This window comes from Salmo salar, chromosome ssa03 (genome assembly GCF_905237065.1).
Source record: "Salmo salar chromosome ssa03, Ssal_v3.1, whole genome shotgun sequence".
Taxonomy (NCBI): domain Eukaryota; kingdom Metazoa; phylum Chordata; class Actinopteri; order Salmoniformes; family Salmonidae; genus Salmo; species Salmo salar.
This window is the reverse complement of record NC_059444.1, coordinates 60,754,787-60,772,819: the sequence shown is the minus strand read 5'-3', so window position 1 is coordinate 60,772,819 and position 18,033 is coordinate 60,754,787. Positions and strand designations below refer to the sequence as shown.

General features: G+C 42.0%; 3 protein-coding genes across 4 annotated transcripts in view; all 3 read left to right on the top strand.

Annotated features, from left to right (window-relative positions):
- The window catches only part of LOC106601024 (inactive phospholipase C-like protein 2), an 80,537-nt gene extending 77,222 nt beyond the window's left edge, over window positions 1–3,315 (top strand). For both annotated transcript variants that reach the window (XM_014192875.2, XM_014192877.2), the window contains exon 6: window positions 1,190–3,315. In XM_014192875.2, coding sequence (XP_014048350.1) covers window positions 1,190–1,606 — 417 coding nt within the window. In that variant the 3' untranslated portion in view covers window positions 1,607–3,315. The remainder of the gene's footprint in view (window positions 1–1,189) is intronic.
- A 4,960-nt stretch (window positions 3,316–8,275) lies between these two features.
- hcrt (hypocretin (orexin) neuropeptide precursor) lies at window positions 8,276–9,847 on the top strand. The gene is made up of 2 exons (XM_014192926.2): window positions 8,276–8,776; window positions 9,427–9,847. The coding sequence occupies exons 1-2, from the start codon at window positions 8,711–8,713 to the stop codon at window positions 9,814–9,816; spliced, it is 456 nt and encodes a 151-aa protein (XP_014048401.1). The 5' UTR covers window positions 8,276–8,710; the 3' UTR covers window positions 9,817–9,847.
- Window positions 9,848–12,533: 2,686 nt separating this feature from the next.
- Window positions 12,534–18,033, top strand: part of LOC106601023 (potassium voltage-gated channel subfamily H member 4-like) — a 30,138-nt gene continuing 24,638 nt past the window's right edge. The window contains exon 1 of the mRNA XM_045715016.1: window positions 12,534–13,343. Coding sequence (XP_045570972.1) covers window positions 13,268–13,343 — 76 coding nt within the window. The 5' untranslated portion in view covers window positions 12,534–13,267. The remainder of the gene's footprint in view (window positions 13,344–18,033) is intronic.

Sequence of the window (18,033 nt, the reverse complement as noted above, 5' to 3'; positions counted from 1 at the left end):
AGGGTCGAATATGTGAGTATGGTGATGAGACTCAGAGAGCTTCAGAGACAACCAGAGTCAGAGAATAGGGGACAGTTGCTGTTGAGGTGGGCTGTGAAGGGATGTGGTGGGTGGGATGGTGGTGGAGGACATGGAGAAAGAGAAATACTGGGATAGTGATAGTGGTAAGGATGTAGAGAGAAGACATGGAAGACAAGAGGGGAGAAGAGAAGAGGGGACTGTTAAGTGGTTAGTAGTGAGGGTCTGTGGTTTTTTTTAGGGACACACGTTTTGGAGGGGGCTGGTTTTGTTTTGTTGTTGAGGATGAAGTCCCAGGAACCCCTTTCTACGTCTTTCCAATCTGTGTCTACGGAGATGAATCCAGGCCCACAACACTACAGAATAGAGCCAGCAGGGCTGCAGTAGCCCATTCTTTCACTCAGAAACCAAGGCAGCCACGGAAACTGCCCTGATTGACTTTACAACGCCATAAAGCGGGATGCCTGCCCTGACCACTTCCTCCCCATCTGGCCAGGTTTCATCTCTGGGTGTTCCTAAATAAAGAGGATGATGATGATGATGGTGTGGGATCACTTATCAACAGATTACTTTTGAAGGGGCTCCGAGGAACCGCAGAGAATTCCTCCAACCATACTGCAGTATGGATGTAGGCTGCCATCTGCTGGCTAAAATAATGTAGTGCATTAAATTGTATTTGTCACATGCTTTGTAAACAACAGGTGTAGACTAACAGCGAAATGCTTACTTAAAGATAAAAAATGGAAACAGTGACACGAAGAATAAATTCACAGTGAATTACGCATAACAATGACGAGTAAAAATAACATGGCTATATACAGGGAGTACAAATACTGAGTTGATGTGCAGGGGTACGAGGTAATTGAGGTAGCTATATACATTTATGTAGGGTTAAATTGACTAGGCAATTGGATAGATAATAGACAGTAGCAGCAGTGGGTATCCATTTGATCCATTTGTCCTGTTGGTTCTAGACTTGGTGCACTGGTACCGCTTGCCATGCGGTAGCAGAGAGAACTATCTATGGCTTGGGTGACTGGAGTCTGAACAGTTTTTGGGCCTTCCTCTGACAACGTCTGATATAGAGGGCATTACTAAAACACATGAGTGACGGCATTCTCTCTCTCTTTCTCATTTGTCTCTCTCTCTCTTTCTTGTCTCGCTCTCTCAGGGTCAGGCGGACCTCCTGAAGCACGCTAAGAGTGAGGCTTTGGACACTCTGCGTCAGATCCACTGTGCCACCCAGTCCTGTGGCCTGAGCAAGAACGGAGCTACCTCCCCTCAGCTCCAACACCCTCCACTGCAAGCGCAGGCCCAGTACCAGGCCCAGCCCCACCATTCACCCCAATCTCACCATCTCCAACCTCAGGCCCAGACCCAACCCCAGGCCCAGCCTCTGTCCCAACACCTGGCTGAACCCCAGCCCGAGGCCCAATCACAGCTCCAGGCCCAGCTCCATACTCAACACCATCCCCTGACTCAGCGTCTGCTCCTGCCTCCCCTCCCACCACAGCCCCCACAGTACAGGGCAGCAGGCTCTCACGATGCCATCTCTGAGAACGAGACGGCCAGCGATGGCTCCTGCTGACCCGTTGCCTGTACCCGCAGTGGAGTCCACCCAAAGAGAGACAGGGAGAGGAGAATAGAAAGAGAGAGGGGGCTTGAGAAGCAGAGAGGAGAAGAGCAAAGAACATGGATGGTTCCTTTAACACCCCCGAAGATGGACAGGCAGAGTGAGATAGAAAGGAAAAAAGAGGAGAGGGAGAAGGAGAGAATGAAGGAGATGGAGAAGGAGAGAATGAAGGAGATGGAGAAGGAAAAAGAGCAGGAAAGGGCGAGGGAGAGAGATGGTGAGAAGGAAAGAGCAGAAGAGAAACAGCAAATAGAGCAAGGGACGGGGAAGAAAACTCGCCGTAAAAGACAAGAGACACAAGTTTGAAAATGTATTGTTTTAGAGACAAAGAAGAAATGTCTCTGTCAGCTCTCTCTCCTGTCCTATTTATCTCTCTTGGATTCGAAAGAGCGAATAACACCCATATTAGCGAATTCAGTCAGTCTCTCAGTCAGTCAATCGTTGAGTCAGTCAGTCTGTCAGGAGAGTCTCGCAGTCTTTCTCTGGGCAGTGCCAGCACTGCGGGTACAGGCACCTATGGCATTTCATACCGCACAAGTTCGCCTTTGGATTCCCCTAGGATAACCATAGCATGTCCTGGACCCTTTCCTTCTCTCCTCCTATATCATCTCCCTTATGTTTACTCCATATACCTGTAGATCTGCCCTTCCATGTATCATCCTGAGCTTCAACCCTTTTGCCCTTCTCTCTGAGGAGGAGGCTGCCGTTTTAAATGCACAACGTAGAGCAGCTCACACGGACTCTGAGCTCTGTAGGGATCATAGCTAGAGGACCATTACTGCACAAACAAACCTGGGAGCTGTCTGTGAGAGAGACGGTAAAGGACTGCTGTCCTATCTGTCAGTCTCTACCTACCTGGCCTTTGCAATGATGCGCTGGCTCCCCCTGCTGGAGACTCCAACCTCCGCAGGACCCCAAACACTTGCACAGTGCCCCTTAATTAAGATTTGTATTTTTGTTAATTGTCAATCACAACATGCCTGGATGCTTAGTAGGGGGTCTCCCCAGCGCCTCTCCAGGGGCTGTGTGCGTAACGTCCCGTATGTTACTGTCGTCGTCCCATGGATGGAGGGAGCCTGGCCGTGCTCTGCCCACGCTCCAGCTCTCAAAAGGTAGCTACTAGCTAGAGCTCACCAGCCTGTTTTAACTGGAACAGTCTGTCGACCCCGTCTGCGCTGAAGAGACTTAAGGACTCTATAGGTCAAAGATCACAAGAGAAACATGGACCTGGGGCAGATTCCTGCTGTCAATCAAACACACACCTAACCTAAAAGAGAAACTATGAATCTATATAGATGTATACTGTATGTATGTACAAGTAATGAAGAGACCCTTTACATTTATCTCAGATAATTCTCCCGAAAACAAAAGATCCCATTGATATGATTGTTATAATTGATGTTAGTTATATTCATATTACAATTATTTTATATACAGTACATTGCTTCTACATATACAGTGACTTCATACCTGTTGTTCTGTGCTGCAGATCAAGACAGGTGGTGTGGAATGTTGGGTGTAGGGGTTAGAGGTCAGGGTGGGTTTGGGTTGGGGGTCATCATTCCAAAAATTGGGTCAAACAATAACCTGACTTGTGTTTCACTGCAAAGTGATGTGGTTCTGTGAGCTCCTTAAAATGGCCCATTAAAACTGGCTTCATTGTTTGTCCTGCCTCCTGTTCTTCAATTCTTCCACTTTGTCATTGTGTTTATGCTGGCAGCCTACCTGACATGAATATGTAGGATTCCTTCTGCAGGAAAAGAATGGGGAATATATTGTATGAAGCAATTCTGAGGCAGATCCAGAAGGTGGCGACAAATAGTAGGGAAAAGGTTATGAGTGACAGTGTCTATGAGGAAATGGGCATGAGGGATTCAGCCTTTTGCTAAAGTCAGGTGCTATACCTCATCTCTGTACCCCACACATACAGTGCCTTGCAAAAGTATTCATCCCCCTTGGTGTTTTTCCTATTTTGTTGCATTACAACCTGTCATTTAAATGGATATTTATTTGGATTTCATGGAATGGACATCCACAAAATATTCCAAATTGGTGAAGTGAAATGAAAAAAATAACATGTTTTTAAAAATTCTAAAAAATGTTAAACTGAAAAGTGGTGCGTGCATATGTATTCACCCCCTTTGCTATGAAGCCCCTAAATAAGATCTGGTGCAACCAATTACCTTCAGAAGTCACATAATTAGTTAGATTGCACACAGGTGGACTTTATTTAAGTGCCACATGATCTCAGTATATATACAGTTGAAGTCGGAAGTTTACATACACTTAGGTTGGAGTCATTAAAACCTGTTTTTCAACCGCTCCACAAATTTCTTGTTAACAAACTATAGTTTTGGCAAGTCGGTTAGGACATCTACTTTGTGCATGACACAAGTCATTTTTCCAACAATTATTTCACTTATAATTCACTGTATCACAATTCCAGTGGGTCAGAAGTTTAAATACACCAAGTTGACTGTGCCTTTAAACAGCTTGGAAAATTCCAGAAAATGATGTCATGGCTTTAGAAGCTTCTGATAGGCTAATTGACATCATTTGAGTCAATTGGAGGTGTACCTGTGGATGTATTTTAAGGCCTACCTTCAAACTCAGTGCCTCTTTGCTTGACATCATGGGAAAATGAAAAGTTCATCCTGGTTCATCCTTGGGAGCAATTTCCAAACGCCTGAAGGTACCACGTTCATCTGTACAAACAATAGTACGCAAGTATAAACACCATGGAACCATGTAGCCGCCATACTGCTTAGGAAGGAGACACGTTCTGTCTCCTAGAGATGAACGTACTTTGGTGCGAAAAGTGCAAATCAATCCCAGAACAACAGCAAAGCACCTTGTGAAGATGCTGGAGGGAACAGGTACAAAAGTATCTATATCCACAGTAAAACGAGTCCAACATCGACATAACCTGAAAGGCCGCTCAGCAAGGAAGAAGCCACTGCTCCAAAACCGGCATAAAAAAGAGAGACTACGGTTTGCAACTGCACATGGGGACAAAGATCGTACTTTTTGGAGAAATGCCCTCTGGTCTGATGAAACAAAAATAGAACTGTTTGCCATAATGACCATCGTTATGTTTGGAGGAAAAAGGGCTTGCAAGCTGAAGGACACCATACCAATCGTGAAGCACGTGGCTGGCAGCATCATGTTGTGGGGGTGCTTTGCTGCAGTAGGGACTGGTACACTTCACAAAATAGATGGCATCATGAGGGAGGAAAAGTATGTGGATGTATCGAAGCAACATCTCACGACATCAGTCAGGAAGTTAAAGCTTGGTCGCAAATGGGTCTTCCAAATGGACAATGACCCCAAGCATACTTCCAAAGTTTTGGCAAAATGGCTTAAGGACAACAAAGTCAAGGTATTGGAGTGGCCATCACAAAGCCCTGACCTCAATCCCATAGAAAATGTGTGGGCAGAACTGAAAAAGCGTGTGCGAGCAAGGAGGCCTACAAATCTGACTCAGTTACACCAGCTCTGTCAGGAGGAATGGGCCAAAATTCACAACTTATTGTGGGAAGCTTGTGGAAGGCTACCCGAAATGTTTGACCCAAGTTAACCTGTTTAGGATAGGGGGCAGTATTTTCACGGCCGGATAAAAAACGTACCCGATTTAATCTGGTTATTACTCCTGCCCAGAAACTAGAATATGCATATAATTATTTGATTTGGATAGAAAACACCCTAAAGTTTCTAAAACTGTTTGAATGGTGTCTGTGAGTATAACAGAACTCATATGGCAGGCCAAAACCTGAGAAGATTCCATACAGGAAGTGCCCTGTCTGACCATTTCTTGTCCTTCTATAGCCTCTTTATCGAAAATAGAGGATCTCTGCTGTAACGTGACATTTTCTAAGGCTCCCATAGGCTCTCAGAAGGTGCCAGAATGGGGAATGATGACTCTGCAGTCCCTGGGCGAAAAACTGTAGGGGTTTTGGAAAGTGGTCGTTCTGAGAACAATGACACGGGTATGCGCGTGCATGTGAAGACTCCATTTTCTATTTTCAGTGTTTGAACGAAAACAAGGTCTCCCGGGCGGAATATTATCGCTATTTTACGAGAAAAATTGCATAAAAATTGATGTTAAACAGCGTTTGACATGCTTCGAAGTACGGTAATGGAATATTTTGAAATTTTTTGTCACGATATGCGCCGGCGCGTCACCCTTCGGATAGTGTCTTGAACGCAAGAACATAACGCTGCTATTTGGATATAACTATGGATTATTTGGAACAAAAACAACATTGGGTGTTGAAGTAGAAGTCCTGGGAGTGCATTCTGACGAAGAACAGCAAAGGTAATCCAATTTTTCTTATAGTAAATCTGAGTTTGGTGAGTGCCAAACTTGGTGGGTGTCAAAATAGCTAGCCATGATGGCCGGGCTATCTACTCAGAATATTGCAAAATGTGCTTTCACCGAAAAGCTATTTTAAAATCGGACACCGCGATTGCATAAAGGAGTTCTGTATCTATAATTCTTAAAATAATTTATGTTTTTTGTGAACGTTTATCGTGAGTAATTTAGTAAATTCACCGGAAGTTTTCGGTGGGTATGCTAGTTCTGAACGTCACATGCTAATGTAAAAAGCTGGTTTTTGATATAAATATGAACTTGATTGAACAAAACATGCATGTATTGTATAGCATAATGTCCTAGGAGTGTCATCTGATGAAGATCATCAAAGGTTAGTGCTGCATTTAGCTGTGGTTTTGTTTTTTGTGACATTATATGCTAGCTTGAAAAATGGGTGTGTGATTATTTCTGGCTGGGTACTCTGCTGACATAATCTAATGTTTTGCTTTCGTTGTAAAGCCTTTTTGAAATCGGACAATGTGGTTAGATAAAGGAGAGTCTTGTCTTTAAAATGGTGTAAAATAGTCATATGTTTGAAAAATGGAAGTTTGGGGATTTCTGAGGTGTTTGTAATTCGCGCCACGCTCTATCATTGGATATTGGCGAGACGTTCCGCTAGCGGTACATCTAGATGTAAGAGGTTTTAACCAATTTAAAGGCAATGCTACCAACTACTAATTGAGTGTATGTAAACTTCTGACCCACTAGGTGATGAAAGAAATAAAAGCTGAAATAAATCATTCTCTCTACTATTATTCTGACATTTCACATTCTTATAATAAAGTGGTGATCCTAACTGACCTAAGACAGGGAATTTTTACTAGGATTAAATGTAAGTAATTGTGAAAAACTGAGTTTAAATGTATTTGGGTAAGGTGTATGTAAACTTCCGACTTCAACTGTACACCTGTTCTGAAAGGCCCCAGAGTCTGCAACACCACCAAGCAAGCGACACCACCAAGCAAGTGTCACGTCCTGACCATGGTAAGCTGTTATTTTCTATGGTAGAGTAGGTCAGGGTGTTGTGAGAGGGGGGTTTATTTTATGTGTTCTATTTCTATGTTCTTAGGTTCTAGTTTTTGTATTTCTATGTTGGTTTGTTTGGGATGATCTCCAATTAGAGGCAGCTGGTCCTCGTTGTCTCTAATTGGAGATCATACTTAAGTAGGGGTTTTTCTTCCTGGGTTTTGTCGGTGATTATTTTTGAGTAGTGTTTGTTTCTCCTCTGCGTCACGGTTTGTTGTTTTGTCTATTCAGTTATTTGATGTATTGCATAGGTTCACAGAGTAAATCAAATGTGGAACTATACACACGTTGCACCTTGGTCCTCTCCTTTTGACAGCCGCGACAGCAAGCAACACCATGAAGACCAAGGAGCTCTCCAAACAGGTCAGGGACAAAGTTGTGGAGAAGTACAGATCAGGGTTGAGTTATAAAAAATATCAGAAACTTTGAACATCCCACAGAGCACCATTAAATCCATTATTAAAAAATGAAAAGAATATGGCACAACAACAAACCTGCCAAGAGAGGGCCGCCCACCAAAACTCACGGACCAGGCAAGGAGGGCATTAATCAGAGAGGTAACTAAGAGACCAACGATAACCCTGAAGGAGCTGCAAAGCTCCACAGCAGAGATTGGAGCATGTGTGCACATGCATATGGCCAGTGTTCTGCGGTGACGTTTAAAAATGTTGCTGTACATTGATGTCTAAAAAATTAGGCTACAGAAAATGTGGACTTGTGTAAGCCTCGCCGCTATACTCAAGTATGTGGGCGTACTGCAGTGACGTCTAAAATGCTTTGAATTAATCAGCACCTTGGAGAGTGCTGTCCATTTCACCACCATAGATAGTAGGCTACTTGGCTGTTTACTCTGTCTGCTGCGCTGCTATATAGTGTTTGACACTTTTTTTCTCAATATGTTCCGGTAACTCAGAGCCCCCTGGATAACCCCCTCACGCTCACTATGTGTTCCGGGACCTCCAGATTTACAAATAAAGCACTGCCCAACGCTCTAACCTCTAGGCTACCTGCCGCCCTATAGGGAAAGGGGAACAAGGTGCCTCTACCACCAATGACCAATAGCTAGAGGGATAACATCACTGAAACAACAAACACACTGTTCTAGGTGTGTCAGTATTCCCGGAGCGACACGTCATATTTAATACAATAGAGAGAATGATCACTAGCCCTCATTAGGACTGTTAGGTGACCCTCTAATTACAGACCATTCAGTCAGTCAGCTTCTAAAGGTTATCAGGGATAGTTCTTTGTGTTCCCTCATACCTTTGATGAGACCATGTCTATTGCTGCAGCTAATTAACCATGTCTCCCTCACCACTAATCATAACGCTATGTCCTAACGAAGCTCACCACCACCCTGACATGACAGCATTCCACTACTTTACTCAAAACCAAGGAAATATCCTAGAGATGGTCTGTGGCAGGATCAGAGTCATTAAGGACTTCTGATAGACTCATCAAATGAGCAAATGAGTCAAACGTTACAACAGAAAATGAGCATTGACGGACAGTCTTTTTGTTGATGTCCCCATCGACTGGACTAAAGATATCTTAATGACGTCTATGGAGGGTATAAATGAGACAACATAGGGCCTTATAAAAGGAGACTGGCTTCAGAGAGAGGTGAGAGTAGAAGTGGACCCCACAGCCTTTAACAGAACATGTGTTTCAACACAAAGCACCTTACTACAGCACCAGGGATGGACACAGCATGCTCAACCACCAAGGTAGGATCAACTATGTAACACAGCTTTTATTGCAGATGTTTTTACTGTGGAATATTTTAAGCTGCCATTATGTTCCTCAGACAAAGGTCATGTAGGTACAAAAGGGGATGTTCAGAAAAGTACATCAGGTATTGTTTTTGGATGCTTTTAAATAGGAATGGTAATGCTCGCTAACGCTCCCCAATTTGCATTGAGTGTTTTTAGAATGGAGATGGAACACCACTATTTGCACTTAGCATGTCAGTCACTGCCCTGATATTTACATGGGTTTGAATTCCTTTCAGTCTATTGAATGGGGTTTTTGGTAATGGGTGTAAGGATATTAAGCAATATCATAATCTTTCAAAAATTGCAAGACCTTGTCTGAAGAAAACACTCTAAAACTGATAGTTGTTAGCAGACATGACTAAAAGCTTTCTGAAATTGTCCTCAATTAATATTCCTGAGTACATTTTCGCCTTCATTTTTTATATTAACCATAGTTATATTAACACAGGCCTATGCATCTCTCTATCTCACACTCTCCTTTTTTTATGTTTGAGTTTGCAAGAAAGGCATTTCACTATACTTGTGCATGTGACATTAAAAAATGTGAATCTTTCTCTCTCTCATGAAGTTCTAACACTGAAATACTGTATCTGCTGTATCAGAAACTCAAGGTTCTCATCTTGTTGCTACTCGTCTCTCATCTGGCCTGTGATGCTCAGGGGGTTGCCAACTGTTGCAGACAGAAATCCCACTCCTGCCGTCTTTACGTCCTGCTCTGTCGCTCAGGTAATGGGACGGGGACAAGGGGACCCCTCGCTGATGACGCAGCCGCTGGAATCCTCACACTCGGTAAACGGAAAGAAACTGATGAACGTCGCTTGCAGAGCCGGTTGAATCAGCTACTCCACGGGTCACGGAACCAAGCGGCGGGAATCTTGACGATGGGGAAGAGGACCGAAGACACAGCAGAACCGCTCATGTGCTTGTTTCCCATTTTAGAGACGGCCCCCACTACCACGGCCCAGTTGGTTTTACAACTCCCATTCAAGTGATTCATCTGGAAAACATCAATTTTGATGCATCATTTTTGAGGGACTGCGTCAAACATGGACTAAAGAAAAATATATGAAAACATGGGTTTTGGGTAAAATATTCCTTTAAGATTTAATTTGTTTGTGGAGTAGGTGTTAGTAATTCTGTTAGTAATGTTGTAAATATTGTCTATGATCTCATTGGTGTAATAAAATGTGATAATGGTCACATGTAGCACCGTTGTATTTGCTTCCCTTGTGTCTCTTTGTATTTTAGGTGATGGGAAAGTAAATATGAAGAAAGTGACTGTCTTGAGGGTTGAGTCATCTAGTTGTGTCTATGTTATGGCATCACAACACTGGCATCACAATAGCCAATAGCCCCAACCAGCCCAAATCATCAACCCCTAAATCAGCCATGAGCACATGGGTAGGTGTGTTTGTTCAAGTGAGTGTATGTACCAGAACAGTACTTTTCCCAGGAAGACCTTGGTTTCTGTGAAAGCTGGAGGTCTGCTATATTTTCCATCTCTCTTTCATTCTAACCTGCCCTGCCTCTCGAAACTGACTCCATGATTCTTCCTCTTTCACAACTTTTCTCATGGGGGCAGCATGGAGCTGCTTCAAGGCTCAAGTCTGAATGGATCTCTGTGTTACTCAGAGGCCACATATTGTAGTCTGTTGTATAGCCACAGATCGAGGTCAAGACCCACTGTATTTCTCCATCATTGCATTACATTCTCTTGCCACATTATTTGTCCCGATCTTCTTACCTTGTAGCTTCTTTTTAAATGTTTGTACTTTATATATAGGTAATAACTGAAAAACATCATTGTAACCATTGTTAAGGAAGTAAAGTCTCAGGCTATTCTGCAGTCTTGTTTGTGTGTTCTTCATGCGTACAGTACTTCCATCCACTCACCTGGTCACAAACACACCAACAATTCACCATGCAATATCGACAGAAAAACACCAACACACGTTCACCGTGCCATGTTTTCTCTCGGTTACATGTCAGATCGCCTGGTAGGTATAGAGGAGGTGCTAATTAGAACAGGTGCTTAAGAGAGAGAGGGAGTCTGTCTGGGATACATTTCTATATTCATTTACTCATGCAGTACCAAGCTACCCAGCTAGCACATTTGGTTCCTTCCATGTTGTGAGAATGTACATTTTTGGTTTCCCATTGGTTCTGGGAACGAAGCCATAATTTTCCTGACTGGTAAAACTGAACGTTTTTTGGGGGTTCTGGGAATGTACATTTTTAGGTTGCAGGGAGGTTCTGAAAACAATTTACTATGGTTCCCTGAAAGTTTTCCTGGGAGGTTTTATTAACATTCTGAGAATGAAATGTAAAGGTTATTTGGAGTTTTTTTTGGAACTTCCTCAACTTTCACTGACTGTTTCAATAAGACTTTTAATAACACTGATAGCTTAGGTTAATTGTTTTGAACTCCAAGCACAGATAGGACATACGGAAATGAATTTGCTTAGCATTAATCATGCAAACACATTTATTTTTTATTGTGGCACGGCATCAGTGGGATTTGAACCTATGAGCTTCTATGCAGGACGGAGCTAGCATGCCATGTTTTTTTTTTCACTCATTCAAAGCTGTTCATTTTAGTCTATTCAAACAGATTGCATTTCAAAGGAAACAAGCACTCCTTAAGATCAGGTGTGGCCAATTAGTGGTCGCGGCCAACACACCTGAACACACTTAACAAGATAGAGGATAGAGAGACCCCTTGTTGACCCTGAGTACAGAATGTATATGTTTTAAAAAGCATTCTTAAAACATTCTTTGAACGTTACTAATGTTTTCTTGTGGTTTTTATGGAAAGTCTTCTTAATGTTCTGAGAACATGACTTTAAATAGAACCATGAGAAAACCTACAAATAACGTTATGCTGAAGTGCTGAAATTCCCACAGAATACCATTGTTTCTTAACGTTCTTGGAACAATTTGGGAACATTACTTTAAATAGAACCACAAGGAAACCTGTAGGAAATGTTATGCTGAAATACTGAAATTCCCACAGAAGAACGTTGTTTCTCAACGTTCTCTGAACTATTTGAGAACATTCCCAATGCCAAACCAGTTGCAAAACTTTTCTAGAACATTACCAAAAATTAAATTAAATGTAACCAGGTTTGAACTTTTAGGAAACGTTCTGTTAAAGTAATGAAATTGTTTTTTTGTCAAGTTCCTTAAATGTGCTGAGAATGTTCCAAGGCCAAGCAACTATCCTGAACAATTCCCAGAACGTTGTGAGAAGGTTGTATGCAAAATAACCAGAGGACAACCATGCTCTCACCAAGCTCTAAGAAACATGGTTCTCAGAACATTATGTGCTAGCTGGGTAAGATGCTTATAAGACCTTATAGGCTTCTGATGATGTATGTGTTTATGTATATACATGTGAATCTTGTTCCTTATATATTCTAAAGCTGTGTGTGTGCGTGCGTGTGTGCCTACATGCGTGTGTGTACAATTTGCCTCCCTGTGCATGTCAACAGGTATACATGGGTATTCTCATCCCTATTTCCTTGTAAGGATACAGGATCAGAAGTGGATGATGGCAGTGGTGTGTATAGCAGAAAAAGAGGGAGGGGAGAGGCAGAATGAAAGAGAAAGCCAGATGAGATTCACTGGTCTACTGACTGCCAGTGTTTCTGTTGGTGGGGGTGCAACAAGAGAGAGTGTCTATTAGTGTGTGAAGGAGAGAGATGATGAGAGGACAGAGTAAGATAAGGTATAGAGCCTGAAGGCGTGCGCAAGAAGGAGAATGAACCGAGAAATGTATTGTTAATAAACAGTGAGAAGTGGAGAGTAGCAGGGGGTTCTCGCTTTCGGGGAAAGGGAGAGAGACAAAAGAGAAAGAGGAAAGGGAGATAGAGGGAGGGAGAGAGAGAGAAAGAAACAGAAACAGGGAGAGAGGGGTGATAGAGCGATAGAGAATGGCAGAGACTGTGTGATAGAGAGAAGAGAGAGAGAGAGAGTACTGACTCAGATAACGGAAGTGGCGTGCGCATCCTGCTCTCCTGCTGGGGCTAGATGAGACTTCAGACTGATCTGTGAGGAGAGAAGAACAGAGAGATACACTACCTAACTTGATGACTCTAAGCTGACAGTGAGTTACAACACCTTAGCTTGATCCAAGGTGAGAAGAATAACTACCCACACTACAGAGAAGGAAGGAGCTAGAGAGAAAGAAAGAAAGATAATCAGCCTTACTTGGGATAAAGAAGAGGAAAGGTGGAAGAAAGAAGGCTATAAACCTGAGACTGAGGTAAATGCCACTGATACCCAGCTGACCTGTAGCTGAGTGCTGAGGCAGGATCAAGGGGAAGTATCTGTTGAAGTGCCGACTGCAGAGTTACGTTGGTCTGACTCGCCCTCTTCTCAGCTCTGTCTGTTCAGGGATGGAGTGACTTGGTGAGCCCAGCTGTGTCTTCATCGTTGGACAACATGCCTGTGATGAAGGGCCTCCTGGCCCCCCAGAACACCTTCCTGGACACCATCGCCAACCACTTTGATGGCACCCGTAAGTATACCCTTTACTCAAGCCTTTCTGCCTTTGTGCTACTGGTGAGGTAATTTACAAGTTGTGAACAAGTTGTGTTTAATACATTGTGACTTTTCATTGTAAGATTTCCACTTTGATTTTGCATCAGCGCGTCAATGAAAATATGACCACCTATTGATTTTGGGCAGGATTATCGCCGAAGTATTGCGGAAGATCAGCATTATAGCTCGATTTAAAGGCAATGTCCCTGCGTTCGTGGAGACCGCAAATGCTGCATATGTTGGCTCAATCGGCAGTTACCTTTACATTTTAACTCAGAACTACTGCTAGACGGATTTAAATATATTTATGACTATCTCATTCAAAGCGCATGGTGTCAAGCGTTAGAAGCATCGAGAAGCACAACTGTTTTTTTTTTGGGGGGGGGCTGCTGTGGGATTAATACAAATTCTCTAGAGTCTATGTCACGTCCTGACCAGTAAAGGGGTTATTTGTTATTATAGTTTGGTCAGGATGTGTCAGGGGGTATTTGTTTTATATGGTTTTGAGTGTGTGTTTATGTAGAGGGGCGTTTTGTTTATGTTTCCGGGGTTTTTGGTTTAGTTCTATGTTGTACAGTTCTATGTCTGTTTCTAGGGTGTTTATTTCTATGTTTAGTATTTGGGATTGGGGCCTTCAATTGGAGGCAGCTGGTTATCGTTGCCTCTGATTGAAGGTCCTATAATTAGGAGTTTGTTTGTTTTGGGGATTGTGGGAGATTGTTCTTTGTACTGCTGTGTGAGCCTACAAGGCTGTTTGTCGTCCGTTCATCGTTTTCTTGTTTTGTTTCGTGTTAAATAAAATTAGCATTCACATACCCGCTGCGCCTTGGTCCATCCATTACGACAACCGTGACAGTCTAAGACGTTGGGGGGGTTATAAACTGGGATATGGAATTGTTTTAAGATGGTCCTACCATGGATCAATTAGCTATTTGATTTAACATTTTAGGACCCTTTAGGTATCCCAAAAATATATTTAAAAAGTATTTGATAAAATATTGAATTTGGCTTTTAGTACCAAATACCACAGAAACACATTGAATAACACATTCATAAATGGCAAAAAAGACAGTAAAAAAAATCCTAAGGAATAAGGTTTTGAATTGTCTGTCCTATATCTAGGAGAAATAAGAAAGCTCCGTCTTGTCGAGGTTGAGCTTGAGGTTGTGGGCCAGGCACGATATCTGCCAGGCACGCAGATATGTGTGTCTCCACCTGGGTGTCAGAAGGGGCTGAAGAAGAAAAGGAGTTCAATGTCATCTGCATAGCAATGATAGGAGAGACCATGTGAGGATATGACGGAGCCGAGTGACTTGGTGTATATGCAGGGTCAGGTAGGTTAGATTCTAAATGTAATCCTTTACAGTTACTAGTTACCTGTCCAAAATTGTAATCAGTAACGTAACTTTTGGATTACCCAAACTCAATAACGTAATCTGATTACATTCAGTTACTTTTAGATTACTTTCCCCTTAAGAGGCATTAGAGTAAGACAAAAATGTATGTTACCAATTGAATGGCATCTATTGCAGAATAAATCAATGTTAAAGTTTACACAGCTGGCCATGTATGGATGTTAAATTTGGTTGGTTGTGTAGGCTTATTCTAACCAATCGCTTTCTACTACATAATAATATGGTTGGTTGTGTAGGCTTATTCTAACCAATCGCTTTCTACTACATAATAATATAACACATAATACATTCTAATACATAATAATAAAATAAGAACCGACGCTGGAGATGAGAAGCAGGTACAGGAAGTAAACATTTAATGAACGGACAAGTGACAGAGCAGGAACATCGTCAAACAGGGGGAACAAAACAACATGACGACAATAGCGCTGAAGCCGGGAACAACCTAGGGAACAGACAAATATAGGAGAGGTAATGAAAACAGGTGATTGAGTCCAATGAATCGCTGAAGCGTGTGACGAGGGAAACAGGTGTGTGTAATGATGGTGGCAGGAGTGCGTAGTACTGGGCAGCCTGGCGTCCTCGGCATGACATAATAATATGATTGAATGATATCTTTACATTACTATATATCATTTATAAGTCCAAAAATGGATGTAGCAACTACAGATTGCCCTATTAAGTCTATCAAAAGTGTACACATTTGAGCATGTGTCCATTAGGCCTATGGATTTAGTTTTTTATCAGCATGAATTAGATTGAGCAATAAAAGCCCCACTTTTATTCCATAGGCTGGGATACTATGCATCTGTTGTAAAATAGCATTTTTCACTGGAAGTCTGCTGGTTTAAAAAAGAATGAATGATAGGCATCTTAAATTCAACCATTATTGGGTTCAAATACAGATTTAGATTTCTGAACAGCCATCCACAAGCCATAAGGCACAACTAGCTAAATGAGAGAGCAGCATTGTGATTCACATAAATGCGGTATGTAGGTACCAATAATAAGTGATATCTGTATCACCGTAGACTACACCACTGCTCTCATCCTTACCTCCAATCGTTTATTCAAGTTGGATACATTTTGGATGCTGACAGCAGTCGCACCATTGGAAGATATAGCTTGGACTGTAGCCTACAAAAGCCTATTTCTGATATTTTCCCGCGATCCATCAAACACATTTTGTGTGTCATCATAGTGGTCTCTGACTTGTGGTCAGACTCTCTCAGATGGAACAAACTTAGAGTTGTGCCTTTTTTCAATGCTGATTTGAATGTCATTAAGAAAACAGAGAAGTGTCAAAGATTTTTTTTGCAAACATCCTTTCTGAATTTAAAAGTAATCCTCAAAGTAATCACCTAGTTTTTCAAAAGTATCTGTAATCTGATGACAATTTTTTTGCTGGTAATGTAACAGATTACAGTTACCGTTTTTTTGTAATCCCTTACATCCCCAACCCTGTGTATATGTAGCCTGGCGAAAGTAAACCCAGCACAGGACACAAACTAATTTAGGGTTGTTTATTCTGTCAAAGCTTAAATTTAAAATAGAATAATGTAAGAGGGTAATCACCGCAAGTTTAAACCACCGTAAAGTAAAGTTCAGTTTAAATCACGATCACGTTAAATAAATCTGTTAGTAAAGTGCATAAAAACAATCTTAGTACAATAAGTACAAAGTGAAATGCATAAACAGTAGTGGTTCTGCTTTCTATAGAAAAACACAAGAAAATACAGAGACAACAATGTTCAGTTAGAATGGACTTTCTAACATTTCAAATTTCTGGGTACAAGATGTCCATAAACAAAATGACATTGTGCATGGAAAACAAAAATACATTTTGTCATAAAACAATTGGAATACTTACAAACACATTGTCGAGGTGATACCCTAATACCACATGGAACATCTCACCTATACTGCACTGGGGGAAATATCATATCAAACATTTAAATTACGATAAAAATTTTTACAAAATACAACACCCTGAAGCTTTACATGAAATAGAATGTCATTCTGATAATTACTCACGCTTCAAATAATGTTATCATCAACTCCACCACGTGGTTCTGAGAGCACTGGTATTCAGCTAGCAAGAAGCTAACATCCTTATGTCAATCTGAAAGTATCAACAGGCTAACATTACCATCTTGCATAAATATTACAAAACTAACTCTTATACACTGCAGATGATGCAGAATATGATATATTCCGGTACAAGAGTAAGATAAAAAAAAGTATTATTTACCCATCTAAAGTATTGTTGGACCCACGATGGATTTCAACAGCTCTCCAGTGTAATTACTTGCTCTCACTCCTACACACTGCGCATGCGCAATCCCATAACCTCTCTCACACATTATTTATGGATATCTTATAGGGACAGTGCCATCTAGTGGATGTAAATGAATACAGCTATGTGCTTTTACCACCTGGCTACTTATTGAGAGAAGAGGAGAGGGCCTAGAACCAAGTCCTGGGGGACACCAGTAGTGGTGTCCTGGGGGACACCAGTACTTGGTGCAGACACAGATCCTCTCCACGTTAACTGGTAGGAGCAGCCTGCCAGGTAGGATGCAATCCAAGAGTGTGCAGAGCTTGAGACTCCCAGCCCTGAGAGGGTGGAGAGGAGGATCTGATGGTTCACAGTGTCAAAGGCAGCGGATAGATCTAGGAGGATGAGAACAGAGGAGAGAGAGTCAGCTTTGGTAGTGCGGTGAGCCTCCGTGACACAGAGGAGAGCAGTCTCATTTGAGTGACCCGTCTTGAAGCCTTGACTGGCTTGACACTAATTGCTAATTGCCTAGCAGAGGTGAAGAGCACACTTCCCGGTACTAATTGCTGATTGCATAGGAGAGGACAAACCACTCCCCCTCCAATACAGCCACTGATTACCAAAACAATAACAGTCACAAATTGCCCTGCCCTTTATTCCTGGTTGATGTGTCAACAATCAGCTGCAAGTTATGAGCAGTCAGCAGTTCATACACTAAGTACGCTACTGGAAAGACAGACAGCACTTAAAGTAAATGGCCCTAGCTAGCAAAAATACAGTAGTAAACAACAACAGATGAAGACAAAAATTATATTTATTACTCCTAGAGATATTAGGAGTGCTCTAGCTATAAATTGAAGCTACACCGCTACATGTCAAAACAATTATTAACTACTGAAAACACTACCTAGATTTGAATTTAGTTCAACTACCACTTAGTCCAACTACCACTCCACTACTACTACAAAATGTTG

Bases quoted from the DNA above. Each gene is read 5' to 3' on its own strand.
- hcrt (XM_014192926.2), top strand. From the start codon at position 8,711: ATGTGTTTCAACACAAAGCACCTTACTACAGCACCAGGGATGGACACA. The intron at 8,777-9,426 runs GTAGGATCAACT...CTGCTGTATCAG, and splicing joins CAGCATGCTCAACCACCAAG to AAACTCAAGGTTCTCATCTT.